The sequence below is a fragment of the Podarcis erhardii genome (genome assembly GCF_964252035.2).
Source record: "Podarcis erhardii genome assembly, chromosome: 4".
Classification (NCBI taxonomy): Eukaryota; Metazoa; Chordata; class Lepidosauria; order Squamata; family Lacertidae; genus Podarcis; species Podarcis erhardii.
Genome location: NC_138508.1, coordinates 56,424,338 through 56,450,454, shown reverse-complemented (window position 1 = coordinate 56,450,454; position 26,117 = coordinate 56,424,338). Strand labels below are relative to the sequence as shown.

General features: G+C 41.8%; 2 protein-coding genes and 1 long non-coding RNA gene across 10 annotated transcripts in view; 1 reads left to right on the top strand and 2 right to left on the bottom strand.

The window, feature by feature from the left end:
• Nucleotides 1–9,079, bottom strand: part of IGSF5 (immunoglobulin superfamily member 5) — a 41,381-nt gene extending 32,302 nt beyond the window's left edge. Inside the window, exon 1 of the mRNA XM_081859371.1 lies at nucleotides 8,966–9,079. The gene's annotated coding sequence lies outside the window, so the exon portion shown is untranslated. The remainder of the gene's footprint in view (nucleotides 1–8,965) is intronic.
• Nucleotides 904–18,142, top strand: LOC309340540. Of its 2 annotated transcripts, none has more exons than XR_014156053.1 (2): nucleotides 904–2,508; nucleotides 17,653–18,142. It is a non-coding gene; the product is annotated as an uncharacterized lncRNA (long non-coding RNA). The 2 variants fall into 2 exon arrangements; XR_014156054.1 differs by having other exon boundaries at nucleotides 904–2,541.
• B3GALT5 (beta-1,3-galactosyltransferase 5) lies at nucleotides 8,047–17,644 on the bottom strand. Of its 7 annotated transcripts, XM_081859379.1 has the most exons (4): nucleotides 17,438–17,644; nucleotides 14,370–14,488; nucleotides 11,238–11,305; nucleotides 8,047–9,569 (listed from the first exon to the last, which is right to left on the bottom strand). In XM_081859379.1, exon 4 carries the CDS (start codon nucleotides 9,567–9,569, stop codon nucleotides 8,604–8,606), a length of 966 nt encoding a protein of 321 aa, XP_081715505.1. In that variant the 5' UTR covers nucleotides 11,238–11,305; nucleotides 14,370–14,488; nucleotides 17,438–17,644; the 3' UTR covers nucleotides 8,047–8,603. The 7 variants fall into 7 exon arrangements, with proteins under 7 accessions (XP_081715505.1, XP_081715503.1, XP_081715504.1 ...); XM_081859377.1 differs by lacking the exons at nucleotides 14,370–14,488; nucleotides 17,438–17,644 and adding an exon at nucleotides 13,384–13,529; XM_081859378.1 differs by lacking the exons at nucleotides 14,370–14,488; nucleotides 17,438–17,644 and adding an exon at nucleotides 12,938–13,304.
• Nucleotides 18,143–26,117: the final 7,975 nt, after the last annotated feature.

Genomic DNA, 26,117 nt, shown 5'->3' with positions numbered 1-26,117 from the left:
TAGCAGGGAAGGAGACTGTTGGATTCCCAGCCAGAAAAACCCCATACAGAATACACCCACCCACTCTATCTGGTCCCTGAAATAGTCCTATACAAATTACGCACTTCAAAAGAGCACACTGGGCCCCCCTCCATGTGTCCTTTTGATTGTGCATTCATGAAGAGTCGTGCTCATGATGGTATTAAGCATTCTCTAGTTTTCTTCTTATCCTTCAAGGATAAGGGTCATGGGTTCGAGCCCAATGTTGGGCGAAAGATTCCTGCACTGCAGAATGTTGGAATAATGACTCTCATGGTCCCTTGAAACTTGACTATACTATGATTCTATATGTGATGCCACTCTCCAGACTGTTTGCACCTATAAAAGTTTCAGGGTGGCATACTGCTTTGTCTCATAGCTTCCTATTAAAACCCTGTAATTTTTTCTATCACAAATGTTCCAGGATGTGCAAGGCAGGGGGTTGTTCCGCTTTTGGTACTGTGCCAGAGTGCGCTTTCCAAAGGCAGTCATGTGGTAGCATTGGGGACTCATCACAGAACAATTAATAAAGTGGAAAATGTGCAGACAGTCCAGTTTAAATCCACCACTAAATACGTTATTGTGTTAATCAAAGAGCTGGTTGGTTGCTTTTGGAAGTGCTCGATTATAGTTCTGGTAAATGCTCCAGGATGAATCATGAAATCATAGAATTGTAGAGTTGGAAGGAACCCTGAGGGCCATCTAGTCCAACCGTCTGCAAGGCAGGAATCTCAGCTAAAGCATCTGTGACAGATGGCCATCCAATCTCTGCATAAAACCCTCCAAGGAAGGAAAGTCCACCATCTTCCAAGGGAGTCCGTTCCAATTTCAAACAGGAGTTCTTCCTGATGTTTAGTTGAAATCTCCTTTCTTGTAACATAAATCCATTCGTTCGAGTCCTACCCTCTAGAACAGGAGAAAACAAGCTTGCTCCATCTTCCATGTGACAGCACTTTAGATATGTGAAGATGGCTATCATATCATATGATCTGTTAACCTTTGTAGTAAAGTTCCTACAGGAGCTCCTATACTGCAGTTCCTATTGGCTAATATCATGGTAGGTGGCTCTATCCTTCCTGGCTGAAATCATTATTTGGATGGAGGTTTGAGTCACTGTAGCAGCTAGGAGTTTGCTTGCACCTGTGATTGGCTGGCACCACAGAGACTAAAGGGAGCTACAGGACCAGAAGCTGGATCAAGACTTAAAGGTGATTTGACACCAATCTTTGCTGCCACCTGCTGGTTGGAATACAAATTTGCTGTTGGCACGGGTTAGCTGAAGCATTTGCAATGCACCAAAATGCACTGCTGACACTTGCTGGAAAATTTACATTGCAGGGTTCTCATGTTTTGCATCTTTATGGAACATGTAAAGCCATCACACTGACTGCATCCTTGAATTAACTTTGAATAAGGCCCAAAGGACATGGACTTCTGTTGGTACATCTAGACCTGGTAGACAGTTTCGAGCAGGGCAGACCAAGACATTTGACACCTGAGGCAGATCCCAAAATGACACCCCAACCCCCCCTAGGGAAGATCTAGATCAGGAACAAGGGGGCAGGCAGGGAAGAAAGATCAAAATTGGGATCTTCTGCCCTGGGTGGACCCTCACCTTGCCTCATAGGTTGGCTGGCTCTGGTTTTGAGCATGGGGATGACTTTATGATTTTGGCTATCTTTCTTGCTAATGCTGCTATTGTTTATTATCCTGCTGTTTAATCAGATACCAGGTATGTGGGGCGGGGGGGGGGGAGATTGCTACTCAGTCATCCAAACTGGGGGCTCAGGTTTTCCTGTGTTTGTATGCTTGAGCCAGATCCAGATATCAAAAGAAAACAACTGCTAGACACTGGTCTAAGGGTTAAACTGAAAATGTAGCACATCTAAAGTTTCCTATATTGAACTGACTCTACTTGCTGAAAGTAAAACTAACTTGTGGCAGGACTGGGGGTGATACACCAGAATGATAGAAATAAGCTCCAACAAGTTTGCATGGACTACAGTGAATCCACTGGGACAACAGCTACTAGAAGTATTATGTGCTAATCCTTCAAATATTTAAAAGGAGCATAGCAGGCATTATTTCAAAAGCGACACCTGAAGCAAATCCATATGTTGAGGAAGAAAATACATAATGCAATGTTTCTTCAAAGGGATGAGTCCTCCAAGACAGATTCTCTATCAAGCTTCTCAGTAAATGATTGGTGGGTTATATTTAGCCATCTCACAAATAATAAGGGAAGAGAGGTTATAACAGTCACAGCATTATGATTCCATGTGGGAGGAAGCAGAAGCCATTCAAATGACTTCACGATTACCATTGTGTGGACCAGGAGAGCAGGACTTGCTTGCTCCACTTATACTGTCAAACCCCATGGCAGCCTCTCCCCAATGGCATTTGTGCATTTGGAAGGATGTCTGCAGCCTGCCCTATGAGAGATCACTGGTCCCATGAGCTGGATTTCTCAGATGTGATGGTGGGCAAAGAGTAAGCAAGTGCTCCTGACTTAGAGGATCGTAGGTGAATGCTCAAATCAGGCTTATGTTATAGGACTACTGTGAAGAAACCTACAATGGTTGATCACACCTTAAAAAATATATGTAAAATTCACCTATTACCCAGATCTGTCTCCATCAATAGGTCGAACACACTGGTGCTGTGAAGGGTTGTTCCAGCACAGGCATGGCCAAACTTGGCCTGCCAGCTGTTTTGGGACTACAATTCCCATCATCCCTGACCTCTGGTCCTGTTAGCTAGGGATGATGGGAGTTGTAGTCCCAAAACAACTGGATGGCCAAGTTTGGCCATGCCTGTTCTAGCAGCACACAGTGATTGCTTTTTTTTTTTAAATAGTATTTATTAAATTTTCCAGAATAAAAAAGGAAAGATAGAAAGAAAAGAAAAATATAGTTTACACTTAGTTTCATTAACATCTTTCCCGGACTTCCCCCCCCCTCCCCCTCTTGTATTCCATTTCCCTTAAGTTGGTTCCACAAATTCTTACCCCAAATTTTAAAGCCTTATTGTAAATTTAAATAACCCATTTATTCCAAATTAATTTATCTTATTTATCTTATTTAACCATTTCTCCTTATATTTTATATACTTCCCTAAGATCGACCCCAGTTCCCTTCCACGAATTCCCCTATTTTCAAACAACAAACAAGAAAAAAAGAAAAGAAAGAAAAAATATGTAATTTTACAGCCTTTGGGTTCCACCCCCCCCCCATTCCCCAGTTCCGATCCCCAGAGTTCATCCATCGTCTACTGCCAGCCTGGTGAATCCACGTCCATATCTCAGTTCCACTTTGCCGTCTTTTGATAGCTTTTAATTTCAGAAAGTCCAATCTCGGAGAAACTCTCAGAAAAGATCATTCTTCTTCCATCCAGACCTCTATGTTTAAGAGTATAACTCAAATTCTGTTTCTTGATCCTTTTAAAGTCTGGATGTCCCAAATGCTCCAACTTCAAGTTTAGTCCAGCTCTTATTCCTCAGGTTTCTTTTTCCTGTTCTGCTGCAAAAACCTTCTAGTTCAGAAACTTCTTGTTCTCCACAGAGGCTTTTGTTATTCAGGAACATAAACTTACGTCAAGTCCCTTCCTTTCTTCAATAGATAAATCCATTGTCTCCTTTAGTATAGAGACCTTTGTAGACAAAATAATGCTTCGTTTTTGCAGCTTTCCCAAGAGATAACGAATCCTGCTCAAATTCATGGTATTTTTCCACTTGCTGCTACTGTTGCAATGTCCCGACCTCCCTCTAGAGGGAATATGGTAACTTAATTTCTTTCCAGATCAGACCCAAAAGTCAAATAACTTGTTGCCTTTATTTCCAATAATTTATGTCCAAATTGTAACAAATCTAACCAGCAAAGCCATCGTAACAAAGTTCTCTTTTATTTTCCTGCTTTGACAGCTACTTTGACAGCTGTCAAAGTTTCTGTGTCTCTTCGCCAGTCTCTCATAGCGGATCGTTCCTGGTTCCCGGGGGGGTTACACTTTAGTTCCCACAAACCATTCTTCTCCTCCAGCACAATTATTGTAATTTCCCTTCGTGAAGTTAATTTTTTTTCAAATAAGCAAGTTCATCTCTCGATCTTAGTTGTCAAATCCTTGCGTTAAGCCATCTACAACGGGGGGGGGGGCAGACTTCCTTTTTGCACCTCCCCCGCTCGCTCCAAATTCATAGATCAAATTTTCCTTTTAAGTCCAATCAATTTACTCACGGGTTGTTCTTTTTAATCCAAATCCGAAATTTCCAAAGAAGAAGTCGTTGCTCTCTGCCGGATGGCATGCGGCTTCGCTAGGCAGGGGAAGCAGTGGACTCATAGCACCACACACCCCCCCCCCCGTCACCAGCTCCGCAGCCTTTAAAAAGGCTCCTTCGCGGGTCGGGGGGGCGCAAACGGTGCCCGCCGAGTCACCAAGTCCATGGGCATCTCCGCCCATGGTTTTTGAGGGTCCCCGCGTCGCCGGCGCGGCAGGACCCAACCCCTACCCAGCAGACTCCCTCCGGAGCTCGGAGGGAGTCCACCATTCGGCGATGGCGCCGACACGGAAGTCACAGTGATTGCTCTTTGGAGGCATGCATGTGTGCAGGCTTGTAGGTGATTGGCCATCAGAAACAGACTGAAAATGGACTCTAGAGATGGAGTAAATGATAGATGGAGGAGGAGGCAAAGAGAGTATGGCTATTGGTTGAGAGGGTAGCAGGTGATATTAGTGATAAATAGTAGGCATTAGTCAATACTTTGATTTCAACAGGGGCACTCCCATTAAAATCAGTAAGTGCTTAATTCAGAAGAGTTGCATTCAAACTTAGTGAATAAATTGTAAGTGCCAGAAGGCAGTTGCCTTTGGATAAGTACATGAAACGGAAAGCTTGTATAACATGGTAGATTAATCTGGGCTTTTCAATACTTTCCCTCCCTTTATTTTCTTTTTGCTCTCGTAATGACAGCCTACCTAACGTACCTTCCCTACCAACAGCAATTTTCTATGTACAACACCTGCTTTGCGTTGGAATTACACAGAGAGAGAGAGAGAGAGAGAGAGCGCAGTTTATTGAACTGCATCAGATGCCACTGAGTGGCTTATAGCGTCTCAGGGGGAGCTGCTTTCAGAGAGGAATCTTTGAAACTCCTTTGTTTTTTTACTAGGTATGTCAGAAGGCATCGTTCTCCATTCCACTCCGATTTGGTTGCATGCAGTGCTGTTTTTGTTTCACTACAGTTCATCTTCTTCCAAAAAATATATTATGAGTCTTGTTGTCTCAAAATTTACAGAATTGGTTAATTATCTAAATTAATAAAATAATACATAAAATAATATACAAGAGGTCTGGAATGTGGCAACACAAGAACAGGCCTTTTCTGCAGTGGCTCCCCACTTGTGGAATATTCTCCCCAAGGAGGCCTATCTGGCACCTTCATTACATATCCTTAGGTGTCAGGTGAAAATATTTCTCTATAACTAGGTCTTTGGGACTTCCGGGTTAGCGCGATCGGCTAATGGCGGATTCCCTCCGAGCTATGGAGGGAATCGGCTCTATTGCAGACGGGTCTTACCGCGACGGCGACGCGGGGACCCTCAGAAACCGCAGGCGCGGAAGCCTGCGGACCTGGTGACTCGGCGGGCACCTTAAGCGCCCCCCGACCCACGAAGAGCCTCTTTAAAGGCTACGGAGAGGGTACGGAGAGTGGCGTGGTGCTGTGAGTAGACCGCTACTGCAGTGGAGCGAAGCCGCGAGCCATGGCTGGAGAGCGCTGACTTTTTTCCCTGAAATTCGGACTTGAAACAACCCGTGAGTAGAATGGAATTTGGACTCTAAAAATTTTACTTGTGAATTTGGTACGACCGGGGGATGTGCTAAAGGGAAGTCCGCACCCCCCTTTCTACAAAAGATTTAAAGCAAGGATCGGAAAACTAAGGTGGAGAGATCTTTTTTTTCGTTGTGAGTTAAAGGATAATTTCATGAATTTGACAGAAGAAGATTTGTGCTGGAGAGTAAGAGTGGACTTTTAGAAGTTTTTGTCTAACCCCCCCCCCCCGGACCCGGGAGCGTCCTGTGTGCGAGCTGGAGGAAAAGGAACAAGGAGTTTGACAGCTGTCAAAGGAGCTGTCAAACGGGCAGTTAAAGATAAAATTTTTATCATTTAACATCTCTCTGGACTAAATGTGTTACATTTGAACTAAAGTGGTTGGGAACAAAGTAGTTATAAACAACAAAGTAACGGTCTGTTGGGAAAGGATTATTAAGTAACCAGAATCCCCCTAGGGGGAACTCTGAAACATTACAATGGCTACAAATGGAAATTTACAGGCAGAGATAGAAAGAATGTTCTTTCTCGTGGGAATATTGCAAGAGCAGAGTACGGCTATGAACAAACAACTTATAACCTTGAACTCTAAAACAAGCAACTCTGCTGAATGCACAAAGGATCTGACGGGGAAAAAATTTGCAGCTGAACCAGAAGAGACACCTTTGGAACTAGAGGAGAAGGAAGAAGGAGCGGTGAAAGTACAGGTGGAAAGTACCAATCAGGAGCCCACATCGCTAGAATATAAAGAAGAAGATTTTTGGATTACAAATCTGCGAAAGATGCGAAAGAAGAAGGAGGAAGCCCCTGGAATACTTGGAACATTGGAACTTAAAAGAAATAAGAAATATGATTGGGGCTTCCTCTTTGAGTTTGGGAGATCAGTTGACCTTTGGCAGCAGCTGTTATCAAGTATTTTGGATGGAAGAAAATTTGATGAGATGGTGCCAGAGCTCCTTCGAGACTTGAGGACCAACAAAGAGGGCTACCAACAAAACCGGCAGAGAGAGACTGACAGAGATTTGAAGGCCTCTGACGTGAGGAATCCAGGCTAAGAACTGTCTTGTGGACACGTATCTGGGAAGGGACAGAAACCAGGGTAGGGTGGGAGGGGAGAACAGAATTTTAAAATTTTTACGATTTCTGTGTTTGTTTATTATGACCTATATTTAATATAAAAAGGGGGAAATTCGTGGAAGGGAATTTGGTCGACCTTAGAAAAGGATTTAATATTTACAAGAAAATTGGATAAGTAAATTTTGGCCAAGCATTAAGAATTAACTTTTAAAAAAATAATAATAATAACAACAATATGTAAAGGATGAGAGATAAGAACCTGCTGAGCTAACTATTGGAATTGGGATGTATGAAGGGGGGTGGGGGGAAGTCGGGGAGTGGGGTTAAGAAAGTAAGGTTATGAAATTATACATGTTTTGTCTTTGTCCTTTATGTTTGTCTGTGTTTATAAAATGTGAAAACCTAATAAAAATTTAAATATATATATATATAACTAGGTCTTTGGCTGCTTAAACAATCTATGACCTTTTAAATATGTTTGTGAGATGGGGTTATTGGTTTGTTATTGCTGTTTTGTTATGTATTTTGTGTTCTCATTTTGTGTTTTTATGTTGCAAACCACCCTGTGATCTTCAGATGAAGGGCAGTATACAAATTTAATAAATAATAATAGGATAAGTCACATTTTTGTAACTAATTGCATAATTACAGTGTTATGAAGTTATGCCACACCATAGAAATACAAAGAAAATGCAAGGCAAATGGGAGAAAACTCATTATGTATCATTTGTGGGCTGAAAACGATAGCAAATACTATATATATTCTGTGGATTCATTTATGTTGCAGAAGTGGAACAAATAAGCAAATATCAGCAAATTCTGCTTCCGTCAAAATTCTCTGACATCATGACTTACAACACCCCCCCTTTGGATCCTAATAATAATAATAATAATAATAATTTATTATTTGTTCCCCGCCCATCTGGCTGGGTTTCCCCAGCCACTCTGGGCGGCTTCCATAAAAACCAGAAATACACTAAAATATCACAGATTAAATACTTCCCTGAACAGGGCTGCCTTAAGATGTCTTCTCCTACTCTTTGATCAGAAAGAAAGGAATGAAGTGTCTCAATACTGACACAAGTGAATTGATCACAATTAGTAGTATGAGCCACTAGGAGAATGTGTGCACAAACCTTGTGAAACAAAGTTGTTTCACTCATTAACTTTATTAAAACTCAGGGGCTGAACAGTGCCTGTTTAAAGAGCTAGTCAACAACCTTGAAGATGAGTATGGTGACTCATTATATTGCTATGAAGTGTGCCCACTACCAGAGCAACTCTCCTGCTGCACAGCCTACTATGGAACTACAGTGGCCGGATACAAAGGAGGGCAGGGCTCCTGCACCATTAATAATTGTGGAGAAGACGGAACTTCAACACGTAAGGCTCATGAAGCTTCTTCAGAAAGGTACACCTGCTGAAATTCCTTGTTCTTCAAAACTATCCATCAGTTCAGGAGCCCTATCCTCTTTGGCACACTACTGCAGTGGGTTTTTCAAGCTGTTTACCTGGGAGTAAGCATTATGGAACACAATGACACTTACTCATAAGCAAACAAGCATAGGCTTGGGTTTTAAAAAGCAATGTCAGCATCTTCTTATCTAAAATAGGTCTGATGTCAGTATCTAAGCAAAAATTTCAGGATTTATGTTCTATGCAGTTTTGTGCCTCTGTTGAAACCTATCAGCCACCTGGATAGGTCCCTGGATGACAATTTTCATCCAAGGACCTCTCCAGTGCATCCCAGTAGATAAGATTCTCATGAGGTCTGACAAAGTGGCTTGTCACAATTTTCCTAAAACGACAAGCAGAAAATACAAGCCCCTCTGGGAAGAATGTTTGTTCTGAATGAAGTTCTTCCAGTTTGATGTTGAGTTTAGCGAGGCACATGCCTACAAAAACATCCTCTAGTTTAAAATAAGGAACTTCTTTGGCAATTTTATACACACTACTAGCAACATCTGCAGACAAAACATAACCAGTCCCTGAACAAAATGGAGGGTACAAGTTTCCTGAATATTCTTCTTCACTCACATACCACTTACTTATCAGTTTTCGTATTGGATGCTCATTCTCTTTTAAAAAGCCAGTGAAGAAGCTAAGCTTCTTATTTTTCTTTAGAAGAAGTTCAGTGAGATAGTAGGTATTCACAAACATATCTGAGTCTGTTTTCATCACAAAGCTGGTTTGTGGGCAGAATTTGTGAATCCATTCAAGGCCCATAATAGTCTTTAATGTTAAATTGTAGTAGGAATCTAGAAAATCCTTCTGGATAATGTCTCTGTGTTTTTTGTTCTCATCATCAATAGCACGCTGGTCAACATCAGTGAGAGTACTTCCCAGGAGAAAATAGGTCACAATACGTTTGTTGTCTATTTTTCTTTCTCTGCCCCATGTCTCACGGATAGCCATCCGGGCTTTGGATTGTTTGTGAGATGATGTCACAAGAATGACCAGGAATGGTGGATTCCGTCTGCAATTCATATGAGGCCTCCTTAAAAAACGTCCATCTCTCTTAAAGGGAAAGAACTCGTGCTTCGTCTCACAGAATATACAGATTTCGAAAGTGCCCAGTTTGGCATATAAACAGAGAAAACAAACCAAAGCCATAGTGAAAACAAGCATCCTTGCAAGTCTCTTGGAAGCCATCTGAAAGAAAGAAAAGGAAATGCTATGTGGATATTTCTAGCAAATCAGTGTAGTGGGGAGATTACATTCCTACAGGCACGGTAAATAGGCATTGTGTATTTCAAAGAGCTGGCCTTAAATGTGACTAGCAGCTGGAACCAACCTGTAAGAATTTTAGTAAAAACCTGAACTTGAGATTTTTCTTTGTGTATAGTCTTGAAGACAGAACACTGTGCTGTGTATATGCAGACTTGCATGTTTCCAATCAGTAGATGGCAGGGTTGAGAGTAACAGATTACAGGATAAAATATACTTTGTGGTTTCCCACCTAAGCTGCGCCCCTTCCTCCTGCACATTCACTCTCTTCTCCCTCTTTCTTGCACGAGGATACCACAAAGGTAGCTCCAATCATATAGTGTACAATTTGTAGTCATCCTTGTGAATATGTAGAAGCTGTAAGCAAACAGCCTGCTTTGCTTTATTTCTGTGTTTTATTTTTTCCCCTTAAAGCAATGCTAGTGATGTATAAATGAGACAGAATGGGTAGTGAAGCTGAGGAACTCCAGGCAGCTCCAGCTTCCAAGCTTTATAAACTGATATCCCAACCCATTTTGTTTTTTAAAACCTATCATGTTAGGCTCAGCTAACTCCCTGGGCTTACACCACCACAGGTGCACCTTGCTTCCTGAGCTCTGAGGAGAGAATCACACTATCCATGGGTGCTCCTTTCTCTCTGAGCTCTGAATTCCACGCACATCCCCGGCCTGTGTCGGCTCAAACGCCTTTCAGAGCCATTGATAATGCAGGGATGTCTTCTCCTGCTTGGACAAGAAAATTGTAGCCACGGTGTCCACAGTCCATTTTAAACTTTCTCAAAAACTGTTCTCTATTTTAAAATCATTTCTCTTTCCACCCTACGTCCCCCTGAAGAGGGATAGAAATAGGAAAACTGAATAGTCTGGTGGGTGCAATCCCCTCGCCCAGCTGCTAATATAAAATATGACAGCTCCTTTGAAGTGCCCCCTGTCAGAGCTAGGTAGGAAGGAACAGAAAGGGAAGGACTGTTATCTTAGTCTCGTGAACACTTGTTCAAATCTGATTGGTCAAATCTAGTGGAGCGAGCAGAAGATCCATGGATCTCCTCCTCCACTTCTGGAAAAAGGAAATCTGCCTCCCTGTTCTCCTGGTGTTAAAAGCTCTTTGCATCCCAATGCAATTTTCCCTTATTTTTGCATAGGAAGTTAAAAATGTCAGAGATGCCCCACTTGGGGGGAGGGGACAGATGAAAAGCTACTGCTTCCTGTTTCATATGATAAATTTACATACGGAATATTTCATGCAAATAGCTTCTCACCTGAAAATAAGCAACTTGTGGCTTTATTGCCTCAAAGAGTTGGAGGCAATAAAACCCAGCAATGATTCTGAATGCTATGGGGAGAGTGAAATTAGCTTGATCCAGCAAGCTCTTCTTATGTTTTTATATTGATGGCACTGTTTGTTTGTTTTTTCTTTAAACACAGCTGTCACTATCTGGTTCTAAATATTCTCTTAGTCATCTATTGAACAAAGTACTAGTTTATTTTATTCATATACTGCCTGGTTGTAAGCAGAGCCTCTAAGCAATTCACAAAAACTAAAAACTGGAGTCCAGATAATCCTCCCCTGCGTGTGTTTGCAGATTTACCTTACCTTTAATGAATGCTTGAATTTCCTGAGGAGAAAGAAAGTTTTGGCTCCAAGACAGCAACTGATAAAATCTAGAACAAGAAAAGTATTGGTGAACTCCAAATGCAATTCTATTCCCATAAGCAAAATGAACACGTATCTCTTTAAATGTGTTGATAAACATTTCCAACAAGCAAACTTGAAAATGGGCACACATTCCCTTTACATTCTTCTTGGTCTTAACATTCCCTCCCCCGCAAAGGCAAGGCTACTTTATTTTTATTTTTTTATTTGTCATTAATTTCTTCTAATAATAATTATAGTTTCTAACATCAGCTTCCTTCATTATCACTATTCTTATTGTTAATAATAATTACTATTACTACTATTATTATTTCCAGGGTGGCAAACACATTAACAATAATATCACTAATTATATTCTAAAAGCATTAAAAAAAACCACGTCTAACAACAGTTTAAAAGAAAACATTCTACCAGCCGATAATTTCAGGGTTGCCAGGATCAGGACTGCTCAACATTCCTATGCCTGGGAAACAGAAATGTTTCCAAATTCCCTCAGAAAGTCAGTTATGCAGGATGAAGTGATTGACAGCACTAAATATTTCCACATTTATCCTGTTCCTCTAAATTGTAAAATAAACCTGTTTTTGAGAAAAGTCCGGGGCCTGTCACAATCTTCTTAAGGCAAAACTCATTTTGGCAGGTGCTGAACATCTCCCCTTCCCAACTGGAAAATACTCCTTACATGTCCCATCAGCAGGGCGGCCATATTGCCAAGCAGGCTGGGCTTCCCTGGATTCAGTCCTCCCCACCCAACCAGGGCCCATTTCTACCGTTAGCAAGATCAAATGTCCACCTGGGGTGATGTGTGTATTTATGTATGTATTTATTTATGTATGTATGTATTTATGTATGTATTTATATTATGTATGTATGTATTTATTTATGTATGTATGTATTTATGTATGTATTTATATTATGTATGTATGTATTTATATTATGTATGTATGTATTTATGTATGTATTTATGTATTTATGGCTTGCTGGTTTATTTCTTTTTTATTTTTTTTATTTTTTGGGACTTCCCTTGTGAGAGAAAGATTGCTACCCATAGGAAACAACATAGAAATGCATAATTTTTAGCATAGCTGCAATTGGGCAGTAGAATTCCCCCCCCCCCCAGGTAACAGTAAGGGAAACAGTAAGGTCTTATTTTTCATGCAAAGAATATTGGTCTTATTATTTTCATATATTTGTTGCCCGAGGCCCAGGGCAAATGTACCCAGCTGCCCCCTGCCCAGGCCTGCTTTTGCAATCAACTATACAGGCCTCACCACCACCACTTTCTGCATTTCCCTTTTTCAAAAAAACGTTAGCAAGCATATGTACTTAAAGACTCAGGATTGTTAAGGAGCTCTCGATGCTGCGATAGTGGCTGTTATTAAAACTACTACACTCCATTTTGTCATGTTTTGCCAATGGCTGGTTTGCCTTCCAGTTAAAAAAAATAGCCCACATGGCCTAAATAAAGCTTCTTTATTTATTAATTAAATTTCTATCCAGCTCTTCCTCTCAAAGGAGCCCGATGCAGCCTCCTGCTCCGCAGAGTTGTGTGCAACCCCAGACGTAATGTGCTTTTGCTCCACCACAGCACCCCTGGCACAACCGTACTAAGCCAACCCTGAAACTGAGCAGGGTCTCACCTCTACCGTTTCCCGTCATCTCCGCCATTTCCTGTCTCTAGGGTGAGAATCAGCTTTATTTCTCTCACAGCAACAGGCTTAATGGCAGAATATGACCTGAAGTCTTTGCCTGTACAACCCCCAACCTGCTTGCCTTAGAAAAGACAGGAAATACTTTAGAGGAAACCACAGCCTTTGCAACTGAGTGGAAAGCGACAGTACTTCACAGTGCAGTCCTATACATGTTTTCTCAGAAGCAAGGCCCATTGTGTTCTGTGGGCTTACTCTCAGGAAAGAAATGCAGCCGTAAATTTCTTACAATATATAAAATTGCCTTGAATTTTTAATTAGCCTTTTGAGAGTCCAACTATATGTTACGTGCAAAAGTACCCAAAAGCCACTCTGACAGGCTGGGCTTGGAGTGAGAAGTCAGCAGGAAGCAGTTGCTTAGTTCTTTCACAACCTACCTTTTGCCTTTGTAGATGTGTTTGTAATATGGCTTCCTTTCATGGGGAAAAAATTGCGCAGCTTCTTAAGTTTAATGTTTGCAATGGGCCATGTTTGTGCATGAGGTGTGCATGTGTTTCCAGCCCTGTGGAATGTTTCCTATGCTTACAGGCACATTGGTGTTGGAGAGGTAAGGGTGCAAAGTGCACCTTTGAACATATATACGGAGGGATTGTTGTCTGGTTAGGCATTTCTGGGGATTTAGCAAGGTATTAAGGAGATTAGGAGTTCTGAGTTTCATTTAAATCTAGTAACAATGGTTTGGGGCTATGCTAACTGCGTGGTTAGGAAGGGCTGTCTTGTGTGGTCTCTCACATGCTGCTAACAGCAGAGGTATTGATAGGGAAGATGTGGAAAAATAAAATAATGGATATAATATTAGTGAACAAAATTATGAGATATAAGCAATTAAGGGAAGGAAGGAAACAATCGGCATAGATCTTTAGACTACACTGAACACCATTCATTTTTACACAAGGATCGTACATTGTGTATTTCTGACATCCTAAGAAAATTGAGGGTCAGTTTAAAATAGGAGAAAAGCTGGTGCACTTGGATGCTCATGTGGCGCAATGGTTCAGTGTGTCTAGGAGTTAACCAGAAGATTGGTGGTTTGAGCCCACCCAGGGATGGCTGTGGGAAGGATTCCTGCATTGCAGGGTGTTGGACTAGATGACCCTTGGGACCCCTTCCATCTCTGCAATTCTATGATTCTAAGATGCACAGAGGATCAAAATTATAACTCTTTTATTAGATCCATGGCACAGAAAATACTAAGATACCTTGCCTGGCAAAGAGGAACAATTAGAGTGTATGCAAATATAAACTTTACTTTTCTTGCTCTCACTGGTAGCATGCAGAAAGAAGACAGGATTCCCTATAAACATAAGAAACCCTCCACATGGCAGAGAAGGGGTACTGTAAATGTAACAACTGACTGACTTACCCAGGGGATCATGTAGAAAAGCTACCACTAAGCCTGCAGGAGTCTTGCAGGTTCTGGGTCTGAAATGAGAGACTTGATGGCAGGGTCGTCCTAGTGGTTTTCAAAGGGGGAGGAGAAATCTAGAAATACAACAAAGCAAAATTACATTTATAACCTTAGCAACTGAATTTTCTGGAGAACCATTTTTAAGAGCCAATGCAGAATAGTAGTTATACGAAGCATCTACCGGTACTTATTCTGTTCAGTTAAAACAACTGAACAATCTCTAAATTTGATAATGTCAGATAATTTCATTGTTAGCTATATCCCAAATCTTTACCAACCAGACATAAACAGGCAGAATATCTGCTTCTAGGACTTGGCAGCAGTCAGTAAACAAACAAACAAACAAAAATTCTTTACCTTCATCCTTCTTAACCTGTATGCAATTTGTGCACCAGCCACAAATTTAGTTCAGACCCTGACTTGGCACTCTTCCTTTCACAGCTGCAACTACTGTAAAAGACTGGCTTCTTTTACCAAGTTTACCAGCAGTTTGGTCTATGGCAATACAGGTTTCTGCAAAGCCCTAGTAAAAATTTAATTCCCCCACCCCCAATCTCAAAACCACACTTTTTCTGTCGTCTACACAATTGTAACTTATTTCATTTTAGAGAGACCCCTGGAGACATTTCTGTCAATCTTTCATTCCCTGGCTGATAAGCTCTCTGTACTGTTAGACAATCCAAATCCTATGCTATGGATATCCCTCTCATCCATCTCTAGGCAGAGGACTCAAGTAAAAAATTAGCATTTTACAAGTGATAGCTCAACAGTTTCACAGGATCCCTACTCACTCCTGTTATCATGAAGACAGCCACGATACAGTAGCTAGCATATAGCCATAGTACAACGTTAGTAGCTATGCCTCAGGGTAGACCTCCTGGCCTGGTAGACCTATCTGAATCAGATATATGCTCTGAGCATACTCAGAACTGTTTCCTTGAAGTCCACACTTCACAGCTTGTAGCATATTCTGGTAACCTGGAAGGAAGCAAGGGCGTATTTGCTGCTTTGAGAAACTTCGCTCTTCCTGTTTAGCACTTGTGACCTTGCGTGTGAGAGAACCACGATGGTGGATACTGTTAGAATTCCTGCTTCATGATTGCAGTTATGGGATTTTTGTCTTTCACATGACAGTATATGTTTTGACTCCACAGAGTGGGAAGTGACGAAGACAGGATGTTTGTGTTACTGTGCTCCATGAAGTGGGACTATTGTCCTTTGTTCTTTTTCTCTTTGCTGTCTGATGCTAGAGAGAGAGGGAGCCATGTTGCAGTGCTCCGTGTGTGTTTATATGTCAATAAAGTAGATTAGCCAAAATGCTGAGTTGCTGAGGTCTGTTACGCAACTACACCTACTCTGCAGATCCCTAAGTGTGCCGGTGTCGGTTGGCATCGGTCGCTGTGATGTTCGGGCTGAAGAAAGCTTTTGAAGCTCCTGAACGATTGACCAGGAGGAAGAGAACATGCCAGTCGGGCATGTGTCTCTACCAGGGTCCTACTCAAGTGTAGGCTGAACTCCTGACAGATACATCTGGTTCACAGGCACTATAAAAGCAGGATGCTGGACTTGATGGTCCACTGGCCTGATCCAGCCAGCTCTTCTGGTTTCCTTATGATACTTAACTATATGTTAGGCAATATGTTAGCTCCATATCAGAACTCTGAAGTGCAGGTTTCGTTTTTACACAAATGGACAGTGTAGTGGGGAGAGGTGGTCCAGACTGGGACCTAACATGGAGTATAGACAGCTTTAAACTTTGCCTTTCCTGTGGTCCCAGTTCAGATAGGGGTGGGGGCTGCACCAGCTATTTATATAAGAAAAAATATCCTATGTGCTTCAATTGGAACTTTTATTCTTATTCAAATTGCTGACATGATGAGAAGCCCATTCTGAGTCTTAACCATAGCCAGATGCAATGAGTTAAAGACCCCTACCTCAAATGCCAGGGTTCCAATTGCGATCAGGAGCTCCACGCTGGCAATTTGTGCAATAAAACCCAAACCCTGTACTTAAGGGCACAGATATGGAGCTAACATGTTGTTTGATAGGAAGACTGAACAGGTTCATGGGTCACCTGGGCACCGTCTTCCCTACTATGGTGAGATGTCTTGTATAACTGTTTAAATTATAGTAATTCATAGAATCTGGTATTGTCTGGTTTGGTCTGGAGAGAGAGAACTTGCATTGCCTTTCCTGACAATCTTTTAGAACATAAAACTGCAGGGATTTTCCATAAGGTTCTTCCCTCTGTCTATAAGAACTTGGAAGAGATGTTTGATTTCAGCATAATCAAGCCACTTTGTACATCCCTGTGGAACTAATCTCTACATATCTGGAAATAAATTGGAAGTGTCCACACGTGGACAAAGTCTGCTTTGCTATGAAGAGCCTTTTTTTTTAATCATGCCAAGCACTCCTCTAGATTGGTCATACAAAGGAATTCTGGCACACTAAACAGCATGTTTCACTCATGATTAGATTTGCTACTTGGCATGTATGTGAGCACATGTCGAAGATGTACGTTATAGATATCATTAAGGAAAATAAACACATTTTCAAATTGGGGCTCACTTGCATCAGGGTGAATGTAGATGTGTATGAAAAGGGTTGTTTAAGAGGTCTGCAGATTTAGATCCTGATGGGAAGGCAAGACCCTTGTGCTTTGTATAGGAAAACAGAATTGCCTGCAGGTGCCCCTTTTCTTCTCTCTACAATACTGTTCAACAAACTGCACCACTGGCCCAAATTCTCTCTTCCACACCACTGCTCAAGGCACAGGTGCTCTGTCCTCCAAGGCACGGAGCTGAACCCTAGTCTCAGACAATATGGAATATTTCATTTGAAAGAGCCAAATTATGCCATTCATCTTCTCTAGCCGGCAGAAAGAAGTCTGCATGACAGTCTGATTCTGCTTTCCTGATTATGGAAATCTGTTTGGAGAGCTCTCAGGAGTGAAACGATTTAGCTGAAAACCATGCACCAAAAAGAAAGAAAGACAAGGGGTTTTTTTTTAGTTTCCTTACCTCCTTCTGCAATACATCTCTCCGTTTCTCTAGCCATGTTGCCTGAAAGCTCCAGTGAGTTGTTAGATCTTCCCAGGAAACGGTTTGTGTCTCCTTCCCGTTCCTATTGATCAATGACAATCTCCATGTGTTTACTGGACTGGGAAGGGCAAACACAGCATTTGTGCAGTAAAGGGAATCCAAGCAGTAGATTTTCTTTCTTTCTTTCCCTCCAGGTAGCAGGCAGGACGGCCACCGCAGTCTGATCGTCAGCAAAAGCCAAGTTAGGAACTGTCTGCAAATGCTCTCTCTTTGTACTCAAGGAAAAAGGAAAAAACAAAGACAAGCAATTCCAGGCACACTCAGCTGTTGCTAGAGAACACAGAAATTTTAATTATTTGAGAGACCAAATCCTTATGCCTTTCCACAGGAAAAGCAACAGCCACTAGCAGAGTAAAAGAGAACTTTGCAAAAATAGCCTCCGGGTTGTGAAAATGTCCCAGGCTTCTGGCAAGGCCAGGCAGACTTCAGTTTGTGGTACCTATATTGCTTATTTCAAGAATGCCTGGCTCCACCAACAAGAGCTAGGTGGGAAATAGCAGCTCAGATTGGCAGGCACACTCACAGAAGTAAGGGAAAGTGTCTACCTATGAGAGCGAGCTGTGTCCAAGAATTGATTTCAAAGCCACCACTGAGTTTATTATTAAACCCTTTCATACAAAATTCCACTCCCACTTTCCCCGAAGCATCCATTGTTTCAGCAGCCTAGTTTTCGTTTGGGACATGTTTATTCTTACTAGTCTTGAACAATTGTGGGTCACACCAACTGCAAATCACCTAGTGATCGACCAGTAGGTCCCAGTCTACCTTTGACACCCCCCTTCCTGAGCTAGCATGTTTTCAGACATAAAAGACATAAGGCTATGCACACATACCACACATTTAAAACATCCCCACAAAGAATCTGGGAACTGTAGTTTACCCTGCCCACTGCTGCCATTCCTGGTACCTTTAACAATCTACAGTTCCCAGGATTTGTGTTTGTGTGCTTTAAATGTGTCTTAGATGTATGCTGGGTAAGCTCATTTAGTGCTTCTTCCCCCGTCTATAATTGGAATGCACAACACTGACCAGAATAGGAATTAGTTTACAATTGCATCTCTTCCTTTTCTAGGTTGCACTGACCATAATCACACAGGTGTGCACACAGACAAGGTTCACAGCGAGCCTGGTGAGGGGAGAACCTGAACTTCCCCTGGCTGAATGTGGAACCGAAATTTGTGTGTGACAAGCGGGCAGTGGAACTTTTCCCCACATGGTCTCTAAGTGCAGTTGGACAGCTGTGGAGATCGATGGGCAGGGCCTCTACTGCCGAGGAGCTAATCAGAGCAGGTGCTCTGGCTACCATTTCTCCAGTGAAAATAGGGGTGTCCTAAGGAAAAGCGGGACATTCCGGGATCAAATCAGAAACCAGGATGGCTTCTGTAAATCCCTGTCCCTGGAAAACAGGGTAATTCTCTGCAAAGCCAGGTGATAACAGATGGAAAATCCACAAAGATTGGTGGAAAAATAAACATTTACTAGCAGGCTTAAACTAGACTGTGGGCTCTCCTCCCAGGCATTAAATGTCCAGGGATTATGTGTAGGGGTCAGATGGGATTACCATGAGGAATTATAAAAGATACATCAAACCATTGTGTCCACGATGAAAGCATTGTGTTGACTGGGTTTGATATATTGACGATAATTTCTGATTAAATCCCATAAGATTCTACATTTGTGCCCTTTTCATGCCCTTTTGACTCTACTGCCCATTTCTCTCTCCTCACGTCATGTACACAGCAGTTGCTTCGCCAGGCAGGCATCCTGTGCCATAAAGATAGTGGGCAAGTTACTTTGATGTAGTTTCTTATATATAATCTTAAAATGTTAATCTTGGAGCCAGGAAACAGATCTCACATGAAGGGGATAGTGATCTGGTCTTTCTGGCCATCCTTCTTATCATGTTTATTTCTCAGCTCTGGGGTTGCCAGATGCACCCCTTTGTAGTTCTCAACTTATTTACCACCCCTTTGTAGTTCTCAACTTATTTACCCCAAAATATATGCATGCTAATTAGTGTTGTAGTGTAACTTTTCCCCCACATGGGGTTTGATGAAATGCTAAGAGGCAATATGCTTGGTTCTTACGAGCACTGTGTAAAAGATTCTTTTGCTAATAAAATGGCCTGGTGAGGGGTATGGTTTACGCACTTTCTCCGAGAGCCTTGCCGGTCAAAGCCTCGTGTCTTGTTTTTAATCAGGGTCCAATCCTTCCTTTACTTTGCGAATGCAACAATTATGTACATGTTTTACAGTGCATCAGAAATTTAGATCACAGAAATGACAATGGAAATAAGAGCAAAAAATAATCATTTTTTTTCTTCTGTGATTCCATAGAATTAGGGTTCAGCACCTCAATGGAATACAAGGGGAAAGCCTGTAATTCTCTTGAAATTAATTTGTAATTAGTTTGAAGACTGGACATTTATTATGAGGTTGATGTGAAGCTGACAAGAGAAGGGTCAGAGATCAGCTTTGCCTGAATGAAGTCTCAACTTCAGTCTCTAGCATCTCAAGTTAGGGCTGAGGGAGGCACCTGTTGAAACCCCGGCATGCTGCGGTCAGTCAGTGCAGTGCTGTCTACACCAGGGATGAGGAACCTGTCTGTGGTCTTCCAAAATATGGCTGTCTTCTTGCCAGTCCAGCCTGTATGGCCAACTGTCAGGGATGACTGGCATTTGAGTCTAGCAATGTTGGGAGGGCCCCATACCTGTTGAAGCAGCTCCCCATGCTTTCAGCTAGATAGGCTAATGGTAGGTTTGATATAAGGCACTTTCTTACGTTCCTGTGGTATTGTTCACTTTGCACATTTTTATTTTTTTTAAAAAAAAATTCTTAGTTTACAGTGGTACCTTGGGTTAAGTACTGAATTCATTCCAGAGGTCCATATTTAACCTGAAACTGTTCTTAACCTGAAGCAGCACTTTAGCTAGTGGGACCTCATGCTGCTGCTGCGCTGCCGGAGCACAATTTCTGTTCTCATCCTGAAGCAAAGTTCTTAACCTGAAGCACTATTTCTGGGTTAGCGGAGTCTGTAACCTGAAGCGTATGTAACCTGAAGCGTATGTAACCCGAGGTACCACTGTACAAAAAATATGTGCATTATCTCCTTTAAAGTTATTCTTCTACTTAGTGTATCTATGGGGTTTTGTGTCAGCATCACGTGTGGGTTCTCTTGTTATTCACTTGTTGTACAGTCATACCTTGGGTTACAGCTGCTTCAGGTTGCGTTATTACAGGTTACGGACCGTTGAAACCCAGAAGTACCGAAACGGGTAACTTCTGGGTTTCGGCGGTTGCGTATGCGCAGAAGCACTAAACCACACTTTGTGCATGCATAGAAGTGCCAAATTGCAACCCGCTCATGCACAGACGCGCAGACATGGGTTGCGAATGCTCCAGGTTGCGAACGTGCATCCCGCACGGATCACGTTTGCAACCCGAGTGTCCACTGTATTTCCTTGATGGTGAGAGAGGTTGGGGGTGGCCTAGGGTATGGTTGTTTATTTTTAATGCAACAGTCACCAGGGTGTCAGACTAAGGCCTTTGCCTGAGGCAAAGAATAAAATGGTGTGTCATCCTAATTCCATCAGTCTTGGAACTAACTGGTGTGACAGTTGCACTAATCACTTGAGTGAAAATATTAACAAACAATCTGTATCTGGCTAAATGAAGAAAATATACCGTAACTATTATATTGTGGCAGATTGGCACAGATTTATTTTTTATGCAAGCAAAGATGAAATGCAGAACATAGACATCTACCAGAAGCATGAAAAACCTTTTGGGTGCTATAACCATTGTGGACTTGAATTTTGGTATTTCCTGATGAGTTGTACCAACCATTCATGATTTTGGTTCGTTCACTGGATTGGGGGGGGGGGCAGTCAATTGATTCCATATTAAATCTAAATAAGAAATGCCTGAAACAGCCCCATCCTGGAAGGTTGGAAACCAGAAACTAATAATGTGGTCAACTTTTTATGAGAGTATCAGGGAAACTGCAGAACTGTTTTGATAAGTTAATCGCTCAGACACGTTCTATTTAATTTGAACACTATTTTATTGTTCTTTCGCAAGAGTTCTGAGAAAATAAGAAATAAGGTTAGGTAAGCATTCAGTTTATTTACCTTAGGCACAGGTACCCATTTGCAAATGCCAAACCAGCAGAGATAGAAGGAAAAAGAATCCATCTACTTTTAAAATGTCTGCTTTTAGACTTCCGGGTTAGCACCATCGGCAATGGCGGAATTCCTCTGATCCAGAGGAACCCGCTCCGTGAAAATCGGGTCTTGCCGTGGCGGCAAAGGCGGAGACCCTTTAAAAATCCCAGGCGGAGGAAGCCTGGGAACGCGGGATTCGGCTGACACCAGGAGCGCCCTCCCTACACGCAAGGAAACTCCATTTTCGGGGATCCGAAGCGACGTGAGGTGAGCGGCATGGTGTTTTGAATTGACCGCTATTTTTACAGAGTGAAGCCGCACAGCCGTTGCCAGAGAGAGCTGACTTTTTCCTGTGGACAATTGGACTCTAAACAAGTACCCGTGAGTAGAACGGAAAATTGGGCTAAGAAACGTTTTAATTTGGCACTCAAGCGGGAAGGTCCTAAACAGGAAGTCCGCCTTCCGCTTTTGTAAATAGCCTGAAGCAAAAATTGTGCAAGCTAAAGTCTGGAAAGTTGTACATGAAGGTTTAAAATTCCTCCTGTTTTAACCATCTAAACCCCTCTTGGAAGCAGGAGTAAAGATGGGAAATTTTGACTGTTTAAGCCTGCAGGAGAGAGAGTAAAGAAAGATAAATTTCCACCGTCTCAAACCTGGGAATGGGGTGTCAGAGACAGAGATTTTTGGTGAAGTTCATTGACTGTGAAAGGAACATCCTTTGACAGATAGTTAAAGAAGAGAAACAAATTATCTCCAATGTTGCCTTTTGCATTTAAAAGAAACAAAAAATCCGAAAAATGAAAGTAACTTTCTTTTGTTGGATCTGCTTTCAAAAGATGGATACAAATAGAAATTGTCTCCTCTAGAGGGAGCTTGTTAAATTGTTGCTGGAGTCGATCTGGGGACTCTACAGCTGCGGTGATAAGGATCGTGGGATCAGACTGTGACCTTGAACAAAAATGTGTTTGGAAGAAGTTTTGGTGCTTGCCTTTTGCAAGACAAGCACTTTGTTGGAGCAGATGCATGAGAAGATGGTTTTGATGACTGTTGCAGTCAAAAATTTTGGACAAACAGTGAATATTTGTACAGAAACTATCCAGGAGCCAACTCAAGAACCTGTTTTGACAGAGCAAGTGCAAACGCAGAAGATAATGGAGGAGGCTGCTGTTGAACCTCAAGTAATACAAATGGAGAAGCCCAAGGCCCTACAGGAGTATAAGCCATTGTTGTTGAAGGTTGAATATGGAGTGGGCCAGGGGGGGTCTGGAGTTGTGGGGGCCCTTAAGTTTGGAGGGACTTTGAAACATGCCTTTAAATATTTTCTGGACTAAACTGTTGACTGTGGGGAATGGGACTGTGGGGAATGGGCCCATCTGCTGAGGAGAGACGGAGATATTTTTGAGTTGGAACATTCCCGAGACCTACTCCTCAATGAGAAAGGAAAGAAATTAAGAAAGAGATCAACAAAAGATAAGGTAAAGTGCAAGTACAAACAAGAAGAAGATCTGCAGAAGGGACATGGAAAAGACTTAAGAGCCTCGGACATAAGATTACCAGGTTGATGGACTAGATGGAATGGACAGTAAGGACTGACATAACCCGAGACCAGGAAGAAGAGATGCTGGAGGAAGTTTGGAAGAAATTTTTTTTTAAAAAAATTATTTTGGGAATTAGTGTAAATTAATGAGCATTAGGAAAAATGTTGGAATGAAAATATTTGGCTTTAGTAGAAATGATATAAGGAATTATATACAAATAAATATTAAGTTTTAAGCTTTAAGGTATTTTATGGTAAGATAAGGTTAAAATAAATTAAGGTAAATTGAGTGTCAGAATACAGTGGTGCCCCGCAAGACGAACGCCTCGCAAGACGGAAAACCCGCTAGACGAAAGGGTTTTCCGTTTTGGAGGCGCTTCGCAAAACGAATTTCCCTATGGGCTTGCTTTGCAAGACGAAAATGTCTTGCGAGTTCCTGCGGGGGTTTTTCCCTCCCCCCCCTTTTCCTAAGCCCTAAGCCGCTTATCAGCTGATCCGCTGATAAGCCGCTAAACCGCTAATAGCGCTAATCCGCTAAGCTGTCAATGGACTTGCTTCACAAGACGAAAAAACCGCTATACGAAGAGCCTCATGGAACGGATTAATTTCGTCTTGTGAGGCACCACTGTATAGTGAAAGATGGAAAGGATTTGCTGATAAGATAAAAGCAAAAATAGAAAGGATTTGCTGAAATGACTAATTGAACTAGAATACAAAAAAGGGAGGTGTGAGGAGGTCAGGGAAACAAGTAAATGAAAGACAAAACATGGAAAGGTTGATTTGTTTTTTTAATTGTTTTTATTTTTCTGTATTTTGTATTTTCTTGCTTCTTTTTTTTCTTATTCTCGTAACTTTTTTTGAAACTTTAATAAATATTATTTTTTTAAAAAATGTCTGCTTTTAAAGCATCTAGCTAGAGATGAAGAACAGAAGAATATAAACAGCTGGGGTAGAATGGTCAGACAAATGTGTGTGTTTTGCCACAATGGAACCAAATGTATTTGAATACATTCAATTCAATTTTTTCCATGTCCATGTTAGTTTTTATTAAGTTGTTTGAAACAAAAATATGCATGGCTGCTTATTAGAATTTTTCCATGCCAAAGATGAATGTTTCCTGGTGGTTCTTAGGCTACAGAAGTGGACTTTCAGCAAGCTTTTAACCTAAGATTCCTGGGTAAGCTTAACAGTCATGGAATAAGAGGAGAGGTCTTCTTGTAGATCAGGAATTTATTAAATAGCAGGAAGTAGGAATAAGTGGACAGTTCTCCAAATGGAGCGATGTCAAAAGTGGAGACCCCCGTTGCCAAAGGATCAGTATGGGACCTGTAGCTTTTAACTTGTTCATAAACAATCTAGAGTTAGAGGTGAGCAGTGAGGTGGTCAGGTTTGCTGGTGATTATAAACTGTTCAGGGCGTTAAAACAAGAGATTGCAAAGAGTTCCAATAAACTCTCTGCAAACCTAAGTGATGGGTGGTAAACCAGTGAATGCAGTTCAGTGGAAACAAGTGTAAAGTGATGCATGTCAGTGCAAAAAGATCTCAGTTTCATGTATGTGCTCATGGATTCTGAACTGGCAGTGACTGTCTCCCCCAACCTGCTAGCCTCAGATGTTTTGAGCTTTAAATCCCATCAACCATCCAGCATGGCCAGGGTGGCTGGGACTGATGAGAGCCACAGTCCAAAGCAGCTGGATGGACCTTCAGTGATATAGACCTTCAGTGTCCTTGTTTTGGTTTTGAACAGGGAGTTGTTTCTAAAACACATTTGAAAGTGAAGTTCCGCAGTTTACCTTCTGTTTTGGACACATGGAAATTGCCTCTGAGAATCTCAAGCAATCTGTTCAGCTCTTGTTCCATGTAAATAACAGTTTGATTGTGCCCATTTAAATCATTCTTGATCCTAAAATAATACCAGGTAGAGACAGTTGCCACTTTCAGATGCTCAGAAGGGAGAGGTCTGAAAGTGTCTTGGAGAGGGACAGCAGGTTCTGCTTCCGTCCTTTGCATTCCATCACATGTCTACAACGTATATGCGAGTGGAGGCACAGAGCTGGTGTATGGTGGAGCAAAAGAGTGTGGTGGAACCTATGACCATAATTCTGCCCTGCCATATTTATTGAACACCCAGAGTCCAACCCAAAAAGGACTGCTGTGGTGGAGTAGTTAGATTGGGCAAAGAGGATAATCCCTTGGATGCCACTCTGCATGTCCGGTGTGCCCTGCAAGGCATATAGCTTTACATGGAATAGTTCTAGGATCAACCTGTATTCCACCCTGGGGTTCCTTGAGGACATGGTGGTATGCAAACTTAATAAAGGCACACATTTTTAATGAAAGCTCCATTTGTCTAGCTAATGCCTAGCTAGACAGAATTTTCTCGCTAACACCCTGTGAGAGTAATTAAGCGTGTCAAGGCACACAATTTCCTTGAGTCGTCAGGCTCAAGATATGCCAGTGCTAATATTGCACAGAAAAGCCTTTGTTGCACAGATTAAAGCTCCTGGGATGGAAGCCTCTTGGATAGTGGGAACTGCTTTCCTTGCGACAAAGTAGTTTTCATAGTAACCAAGCTCATCAAGCATGCTTGCTTCATAATAAAGGCATAAAGGAGAACCGTGAGGAAGCAAGCCAAGTTGTTGAAAGCAAAACTAAATACTAGATAAATGTCCCACCAAGAGGAAGTGATTGCAAGAACAAGCAATTATAAGTGGGTGTGAATAGTGACTTATTTTTAAAAATGAATATTGACTTATTTTTTAAATGATGAAAAGCTGTTCTGCCCATTTTTGCATTGTATTGCATTGTCCATTAATTGCTACGGCCACACATGGTCACAGATAGTCTCAGAACTATCACCTAGATTACCTTTTAAGTACCCCCAGCTCCCCAGCAGTTAA